The sequence below is a fragment of the Scylla paramamosain genome, chromosome 23 (genome assembly GCF_035594125.1).
Source record: "Scylla paramamosain isolate STU-SP2022 chromosome 23, ASM3559412v1, whole genome shotgun sequence".
In the NCBI taxonomy this organism is placed as follows: Eukaryota; Metazoa; Arthropoda; class Malacostraca; order Decapoda; family Portunidae; genus Scylla; species Scylla paramamosain.
Window position 1 is genome coordinate 20807723 of NC_087173.1, and position 10000 is coordinate 20817722.

Below are 10000 nucleotides of genomic sequence, written 5' to 3' on the forward strand. Positions count from 1 at the left end.
CACACACAGACTTAAACACAAGACGCGGTACAATGCGTGCGCCAAGTACCGCTGTCTGCCTCTGCTCGGCGCACACCACAACACTTAATGATGAGCCGTTCAGCGCACCTCCTCCCCCAGTGCCTCCTTCACCAGTGCCTCCTTCAGCCATTCTTACGGAAAATGATGATCCTTATACACAAATCAATAAGGAACACAAAAACACAGACAGATAATGTTATACAAAGCAAATAGGGTTAAAAATAGAAGGCTGAGATGAACTGAGACGAATAGAACAGATTGAGCGAGAGTAGTAGTAGTAGTAGTAGTAGTAGTAGTAGTAGTAGTAGTAGTAGTAGTAGTAGTAGTAGTAGTAGTAGTAGCAGCAGCAGTAGTAGCAAAACCACCAATATGTTTCTGACATCCGGCCTAACTCTCACCATTCATCACTCTCCTCTCATTTCTGACCGACCAATCCACACTGAGCACTGAGAGAGAGAGAGAGAGAGAGAGAGAGAGAGAGAGAGAGAGAGAGAGAGAGAGAGAGAGAGAGAGAGAGAGAGAGAGAGAGAGAGAGGAAAATAATATGGGACAAGGGGTCGATCCTACGAAGAGAGAGAGAGAGAGAGAGAGAGAGAGAGAGAGAGAGAGAGAGAGAGAGAGAGAGAGAGAGAGAGAGAGAGAGACATCAGTACGGAAAGATGTGTAAGAGTGGGTGTCAGGAAGTGAGAGGAGAGAGTTGGGAGAGGAACGAGAAGTCATGAACGGGTGTGAGAGGAGAGTGAGAGGAGAGTGAAAGTGAGAGGGGAGGAAGAGGAGTGAGTGAAATTGATGGCAGATTGACCGACACGTTAATGGAATTTTGGAAGTGGATTAAACACCACCAGATAGAGAGAGAGAGAGAGAGAGAGAGAGAGAGAGAGAGAGAGAGAGAGAGAGAGAGAGAGAGAGAGAGAGAGAGAGAGAATGTTACATGAGGAAATTAAATGAAAACTTGGGAGAATGAAACACGATGACTGACACACACACACACACACACACACACACACACACACACACACACACACACACACACACACACACACACACACACACACACACACACACACACACACACACACACACACACACACACACACACACACACACGTACACACAAAAGAGAGAGAGAGAGAGAGAGAGAAATGAGAAAAGATTAAAGGGGTAAAGACAGACACAAGAGAAAAAGGAAAAAATAAGATGAAGATGAAGAAATGAAAAATAAAAAAAGGAAAAAACAGAAAGACTGAGAGAGAGAGAGAGAGAGAGAGAGAGAGAGAGAGAGAGAGAGAGAGAGAGAGAGAGAGAGAGAGAGAGAGAGAGAGAGAGAGAGGGGGAGGGGGGAAAGATGAGATACAGATAAATAAAGGAAAAAAGGAAAAAAAAACAGACACACACATAGACAGACAGACACAGGAAGAGAGAAAGGAGAAGAACAGAAATAAAACAAAGAAGAGGAAGAAAGAGAGAAGGAAAAAGGAAAAAAAAGGAAAAAAATAAGGAAAAATTGGTTTATGGGGACTCAAACACACTGAAAGGGAAACTCCATCTGAATAACTCTCAAGAGATTATCAACTTTTCCCTCCCTTCCTCCGTCCCTCCCTCCCTCCTGCCAACCTGGAAGAGGGAGGAGGAGAGAGAGAGAGGGAGAGGAAGGAAACTAGAGGAAGAAGGGAACGGGGGAAAGGAAGAGGGAAGGACACTATAGGAAACTACAGGAAAGAAAAGGAGGAAGAGAAACTAGGCGGAAGAGGGAGGGAAACTAGAGGAGGGAAGAGGAAGGGAAATCAGAGGAACGAAGGAGGGAAGAGGGAGGGAATTAGAGGAAGGAGGAAAGAGGGAGTGAAGAGGGAGAGAACCAGAGGAAATAGGGAGGAAAGGGGAGGGAAACTATGGAGAAGCTAAAGAATGATGGAAAAAAATAACAAGATAGAAGAAAGAGAGGGAAAAATGGAAGGAAAATTGAGAGAGAGAGAGAGAGAGAGAGAGAGAGAGAGAGAGAGAGAGAGAGAGAGAGAGAGAGAGAGAGAGAGAGAGAGAGAGAGAGAGAGAGAGAGAGAGAGAGAGAGAGAGAGAGAGAGAGAGAGAGAGAGAGAGAGAGAGAGAGTGTGTGTGTGTGTTAAGCGATACATGCAGGGACACACACACACACACACACACACACACACACACACACACACACACACACACACACACACACACACACACACACACACACACACACACACACACACACACACACACAAAGAGAATTCAGAATTTGATATTTTCAGAGGAAACTGATAAAGAAAAAAAGTTAGAGAAAGTGAGAGAGAGAGAGAGAGAGAGAGAGAGAGAGAGAGAGAGAGAGAGAGAGAGAGAGAGAGAGAGAGAGAGAGAGAGAGAGAGAGAATTGGAGGCGGTGAGGCAAACTTCTCTATCATGGAGGAGGAGGAGGAGGAGGAGGAGGAGGAGGAGGAGGAGGAGGAGGAGGAGGAGGAGGAGGAGGAGGAGGAGGAGGAGGAGGAAGATTTACCATTTCTAAACATTTCTCTCTCTCTCTCTCTCTCTCTCTCTCTCTCTCTCTCTCTCTCTCTCTCTCTCTCTCTCTCTCTCTCTCTCTCTCAAATAAACAAACTTGGGGAAACTTTTTGGAAACTTTAAATGCAAAATAGAAATAAACAAAAAATTTTCCTTCAACACACACCAAAGAAATAACTGAGGAAGAGATAAAGAAGAGGAAAATTGAGGGAAAAGCATGAATAATTTCCTTATTACATGCAAAGGAGGAGGAGGAGGAGGAGGAGGAGGAGGAGGAGGAGGAGGAGGAGGAGGAGAAGAGGAAGCGAAATTAAAATGTTTATAATTACTGAAACTACGCGAATTATTGTCACGTTAAGAGCACACACACACACACACACACACACACACACACACACACACACACACACACACACACACACACACACACACGCCATTAAAAAAAAAAAACGTTGAAAATTACCATCAAACCAAATTAATTCCAATAGTGAACTTACTCGCCCCAAAAATTCTCACTGTTATATTGCAACACACACACACACACAAACGAGAGAGAGAGAGAGAGAGAGAGAGAGAGAGAGAGAGAGAGAGAGAGAGAGAGAGAGAGAGAGAGAGAGAGAGAGAGAGAGAGAGAGAGAGAGAGAGAGGAGGCAGTAGACACCTGCCGAAACGATAATTACTCCCAGTGAGGTCTAAAGCACTGTTCAGGGGGTGCTGTGAACTTATCATTAAACCCAGCTGTGACCTCACTGAACGTTTCCCTTTGTGTCTCACAACACAAGGGGGTAGTCACAGCCTGCCCTCTAAAGACAACTCTCTTCCTCCACACAAAACTACAAGCACCTAATAACACACACACCCTTCACTCAAAAAATTTTAAAATCATGGCGACTCCTACACCAGCCTCGGAGTCCCCATCTGGGGAGGGGACCATAAATGTCCCCAGGTCGGACTGCCTTTCCGTCGACGACCGTAAGTGTCTTGACACCCCCCTCAACTTTTTCTTCATTAACTTCTGCAACATTCGCGGTCTAAGATCTAATTTTCAATCTGTAGAACACCACCTCTCCTCTTCTAAACCTCATCTTCTTTTCCTCACTGAAACTCAGGTGTCTGAGGCAACTGACAATAGCCCCTTTTCTGTTCCCTCCTACTTTCTCTATCCTCATTTTCGATCCAAAGCTGGATGCTGCGTTTATGTGCGCAATGACTTAACCTGCTCTCGTGCCCACGCTCTTGAATCTTCCGAGTTTTCCACCATCTGGCTTCGACTACAGAGTCATTCTCATACTAAATTTATCTGTGCTGTATACCTCTCTCCCTAACTCCTCTGACTATAAGAAATTCTTTGACTACTTAACTTCCAAAGTGGAGCACATTCTGACCCTCTTCCCTTTTGCAGAGATCTCCATTCTTGGAGACTTCAATGTTCACCACCAGCTTTGGCTTTCCTCTCCCTTCACTGACCATCCTGGTGAACTACTGTAGCCTACAACTTTGCTATCCTCCATGACCCTAGAGCAATTGGTGCAACACCCTACTCGTATTCCTGACCGTCTTGGAGATACGCCCAACATTCTTGACCTTTTCCTGACCTCTAATCCTTCTGCTTATGCTGTCACCCTTTCTTCTCCGTTGGGCTCCTCCGATCACAATCTCATATCTTTATCTTGTCCTATCACTCCAATCCCTCCTCAGGATCCCCCTAAGCGAAGGTGCCTCTGGCGTTTTGCCTCTGCTAGTTGGGGGGACCTGAGGCGGTATTTTGCTGATTTTCCTTGGAATGACTACTGCTTCCGTGTCAGAGACCCGTCTTTGTGTGCTGAGCGCATAACAGAGGTGATAGTGTCTGGCATGGAGGCGTACATTCCTCACTCTTTTTCTCGTCCTAAACCTTCTAAACCTTGGTTTAACACAGCTTGTTCTCGTGCTATACATGATAGAGAGGTGGCCCACAAAAGGTACTTAAGCCTTCCTTCACCAGAATCTCATGCACTTTATATTTCTGCCCGGAACCATGCCAAGTCTGTTCTCCAACTAGCCAAAAACTCCTTCATTAACAGAAAATGTCAAAACCTTTCAAGATCTAACTCCCCTCGTGATTTCTGGCATCTAGCCAAAAATATCTCCAATAACTTTGCTTCTTCTTCTTTCCCTCCTCTACTTCAACCAGATGGCACCACTGCTATCACATCTATTTCTAAAGCTGAACTCTTTGCTCAAACCTTTGCTAAAAACTCTACCTTGGATGATTCTGGGCTTGTTCCTCCCTCTCCTCCACCCTCTGACTACTTCATGCCTCGTATTAAAATTCTTCGTAATGATGTTTTCCATGCCCTCGCTGGCCTAAACCCTCAGAAGGCTTATGGACCTGATGGGGTCCCTCCTATTGTTCTCCGAAACTGTGCCTCCGTGCTTGCACCTTGCCTAGTCAAACTCTTTCAGCTCTGTCTGTCAACATATACCTTTCCTTCTTGCTGGAAGTTTGCCTACATTCAACCTGTTCCTAAAAAGGGTGACCGCTCTAATCCCTCAAACTACCGTCCTATTGCTTTAATTTCCTGCTTATCTAAAGTTTTTGAATCTATCCTCAACAGGAAGATTCTTAAACATCTATCACTTCACAACCTTCTATCTGATCGCCAGTATGGGTTCCGTCAAGGACGCTCTACTGGTGATCTTCTGGCTTTCCTTACTGAGTCTTGGTCATCCTCTTTTAGAGACTTTGGTGAAACTTTTGCTGTTGCCTTGGACATATCAAAAGCCTTTGATAGAGTCTGGCACAAAGCTTTGATTTCCAAACTACCCTCCTACGGTTTCTATCCTTCTCTCTGTAACTTCATCTCAAGTTTCCTTTCTGACCGTTCTATTGCTGCTGTGGTAGACGGTCATTGTTCTTCTCCTAAATCTATTAACTGTGGTGTTCCTCAGGGTTCTGTCCTGTCACCCACTCTCTTCTTATTATTCATTAATGATCTTCTAAACCAAACTTCTTGTCCTATCCACTCCTATGCTGATGATACCACCCTGCACTTTTCCACGTCTTTTCATAGACGTCCAACCCTTCAGGAGGTAAACATATCACGCAGGGAAGCCACAGAACGCCTGACTTCTGATCTTTCTAAAATTTCTGATTGGGGCAGAGCAAACTTGGTATTGTTCAATGCCTCAAAAACTCAATTCCTCCATCTATCAACTCGACACAATCTTCCAGACAACTATCCCCTCTTCTTCAATGACACTCAACTGTCCCCCTCTTCTACACTGAACATCCTCGGTCTGTCCTTTACTTATAATCTGAACTGGAAACTTCACATCTCATCTCTAGCTAAAACGGCTTCTATGAAGTTAGGTGTTCTGAGACGTCTCCGCCAGCTTTTCTCACCCCCAGCTGCTAACTCTGTACAAGGGCCTTATCTGTCCATGTATGGAGTATGCTTCACATGTCTGGGGGGTTCCACTCATACTGCTGTTCTAGACGGGGTGGAATCAAAAGCTTTTCGTCTCATCAACTCCTCTCCTCTAACTGACTGTCTTCAGCCTCTCTCTCACCGCCGCAATGTTGCATCTCTTGCTGTCTTCTACCGCTATTTTCATGCTAACTGCTCTTCTGATCTTGCTAACTGCATGCCTCCACTCCTTCCGCGGCCTCGCTGCACAAGACTTTCTTCTTTCTCTCACTCCTATTCTGTCCACCTCTCTAACGCAAGAGTTAACCAGTATTCTCAATCATTCATCCCTTTCTCTGGTAAACTCTGGAACTCCCTGCCTGCTTCTGTATTTCCACCTTCCTATGACTTGAATTCCTTCAAGAGGGAGGTTTCAAGACACTTATCCACCAATTTTTGACCACTGCTTTGACCCTTTTAGGGACTGGCATTTCAGTGGGCATTTTTTTTATTAGATTTTTGTTGCCCTTGGCCAGTATCCTTCCTACATAAAAAAAAAAAAAAAAAAAAAAAAAAAAAGACGAAAAAAAAGGAAAATTAAATAAACTGAGACAGACAGACAGACAGACAGGTAAATTAGCAAACAAACAAACAAACAAAAAAACAAACAAACAAACACACACACACACACACACACACACACACACACACACACACACACACACACACACACACACACACACACGTCTAATTATTACTTCTACGCCTAAATCATGAATAAGAACGAGTATTTCCATAATATTTCGTTCATAAGGAAGATAGGATAGGTAACAATACGCAAACTATGAAAATTTCCATAATGCTTCGTTCATAAGGTAAGTAATTGGTAACGTTATGCATCCTGTGACTGTTACCACAATGTTTCGTTCGTTAGGTAGACGAGAGGTGCTAATAATACAAATATATGAAAATTACCGTAAAGTTTCGTTCATAGGGTAAGTAATAGGGGTAAAAATATGACTTTACCATAAAATTTCGTTCATAAGGTAAAATATATGAAAATTACCATAATATTTCGCTCATAAGGTAGAATAAACGACAATTACCATAATATTTCGTCCAAAAGGTAAGATATGTGACAATTACCACAATATTTCGCTCATACAGCAAAATATATGACAATTACCACAATATTTCGTTCATTAGGGAAGTAACAGATACGATGTATGAAAATTACCATAATATTTCGTTCATATAGTAGAAATTTTTTCATTTACCACAATATTTCCTTAAGGGAAGTAACAATTAAGATATATGAAAATTACCACAATATTTCGTTCATAAGGGAAGTGACAGGTAACGCAACAAACGCACTGTAACAATTCCCACAAAGTTTCGCTCACAAGGCACCGTACAAAAGAGACATAAGGCACTAACAATACGAAACTTATAATAATTACCGTGACATTCCGTTCATTAGTAATTCAGTAAAAGAAAAAAAAAAAAAAAAAGATGGCTGCCGCAGGGGGCTAGTTTGAAATCTGGGCCTAATTATATATATAGAATTTTTTTTTCTCTTTTTTTCTGAATTATTTATTTGATCATTAATTTTCACAATTCATTACACAGCAAACATTTGGCATCGTTCATTAATTAAAACGTTAACATTCACACACACTTACTCTTATTAGTAATAAGTGTGTGTGTGTGTGTGTGTGTGTGTGTGTGTGTGTGTGTGTGTGTGTGTGTGTGTGTGTGTGTGTGTGTGTGTGTCTGTGTGTGTGTGTTCATTTCTTTTTACAGTTTCCTATCACTAATATATCTACCAATTTATCTATTTGTGTGTGTGTGTGTGTGTGTGTGTGTGTGTGTGTGTGTGTGTGTGTGTGTGTGTGTGTGTGTGTGTGTGTGTGTGTGTGTGTGTCTGTCCCCCCCACAACTAAAACACTTTCCCTCACCATTTTCCTAACACACACACACACACACACACACACACACACACACACACACACACACACACACACACACACACAAACACCTTCACTTTCCAAACACGCGAGAAACTTTTTATCTTAATTACCAAACTCTTGACGCAAACCAAACGTGGCGGCGGAGTCTTTCCCTTACAACAACAACAACAACAACAACAACAACAACAACAACAACAACAACAACAACAACAACAACAAGTAGCCTAAGAAAAACAAAAGCTACCAGCAACAAAACATCGGAAGGCAAACTTTAAAAACACAAAGAAAATGCACAAAATTTTTACAAACCTTTCATTTCCGGACACACACACAGAGAGAGAGAGAGAGAGAGAGAGAGAGAGAGAGAGAGAGAGAGAGAGAGAGAGAGAGAGAGAGAGAGAGAGAGAGAGAGAGAGAGAGAGAGAGAGAGAGAGAGAGAGAGAGAGAGAGAGAGAGAGAGAGAGAGAGAATTTACATGCACTTAACATGTCTTCCCCTTCCCTTCTCTCCTCTTCCTTCCCCCTTTCGAAAGAGCAATGAGGGAGAGGGAGAGGGAAAGGGAGAGAGAGAGAGAGAGAGAGAGAGAGAGAGAGAGAGAGAGAGAGAGAGAGAGAGAGAGAGAGAGAGAGAGAGAGAGAGTGAGAGGGAAATGAAAGGTCACGCTGTGTAATGTATAGGAAAGACATGATGTCACTGCCACCTGCTCTCTCTCTCTCTCTCTCTCTCTCTCTCTCTCTCTCTCTCTCTCTCTCTCTCTCTCTCTCTCTCTCTCTCTCGAAAAAAAAAAAAAAAAAAAAAAAAAAAAAAACGGTCATCAAAATACAGTCATTATGATTGATATACTCTCTCTCTCTCTCTCTCTCTCTCTCTCTCTCTCTCTCTCTCTCTCTCTCTCTCTCTCTCTCTCTCTCTCTCTCTCTCTCTCTCTCTCTCTCTCTCCGAACCAGGCACTCTTGTAACTGTCTCTCCACTCTGTCCTTTTCTCCTCCTCCTCCTCCTCCTCCTCCTCCTCCTCCTCCTCCTCTTCTGGGTGGTAAGAGCTTCGAATCCAAAAGACGCTTGACCTCTGTGACCTCTTTAAGGGCGCCGCAAGTCTTCCCCCGCCATCTCCAAAAGGATACAGAAAAACGCCTTGCAGAACACCCGCATGTTTTCTGAGACGGCACGAAATACGAAGCTTTAAAAAAAATAATAATAATAAATCAAATAAAATACCTCCTTTAAAAAGCCTTCACGATACGAAAAAAGAAAAAGAAAAAGTAAACGAAGAACATATAAATACAAAAAATAAATAAATAAATAAATAAATGGGGGGAAAATGGCACGAAATATGAAGATTGAAAAAAATAAATAAATAAGTAGCTCTTTCAGGTATATATATATATATATATATATATATATATATATATATATATATATATATATATATATATATATATATATATATATAAAAACATATAAAACACCATCAGATTCAGAAAAAAATGAAAAAAAAAACACAAAACAAGGACGTTTTTTTCTTTTAAATGTCTCGAAATATGGCGCTTTAAAAAATAGTTCCTTTAAAAGTCACAATACCTAAAGAAATGGCGCCTAGTCCCCTTCTCAGCCCCCTCCAGCCATGATCAGCCCCATCCAGACCTTCCCAGCCCCCTCCAGTACTTACCAGCCCATTTCCAGACCTTCTCAGCGCCCTCCAGCCCTTATCAGCCGCCTTCCAGCCCTTAACAGTCCCCCTTCAGCATTTTCCTGCACCCCTTCAGCCCATCCCAGCCCCGCCAACCATTACCAGTCCTCTTTCAGACCTTCTCAGCTCCGTTCCAGACCTTCCAGCCCTTCCCAGCCCCCTCCAGCAATTCCCAGCCCCCTCCAGCCCTTCCCAGCCTCACCATCCCATCTCAGCTCCCTTCCAGGCCTTCCCAGCCCCCTCCAGCCCTGGTTTCCCTCACCTCCAGTCAGGGTCTAAGGGTAAATGCTCTGGCCTCGTCTCGACCTCGTATACAAGCCACTGAGGTCACTGGGAAATAAAGTGTAGCCAATAGCCGTGTGTGTGTGTGTGTGTGTGTGTGTGTGTGTGTGTGTGTGTGTGTGTGTGTGTGTGTG

At 43.1% G+C, this 10000-nt stretch overlaps 1 protein-coding gene across 1 annotated transcript in view; it reads right to left on the reverse strand.

Moving 5' to 3' along the window:
* Nucleotides 1-151, reverse strand: part of LOC135111962 (conserved oligomeric Golgi complex subunit 6-like) — a 19509-nt gene extending 19358 nt beyond the window's left edge. Inside the window, exon 1 of the mRNA XM_064025641.1 lies at nt 50-151. Coding sequence (XP_063881711.1) covers nt 50-151 — 102 coding nt within the window. The remainder of the gene's footprint in view (nt 1-49) is intronic.
* Nucleotides 152-10000: the final 9849 nt, after the last annotated feature.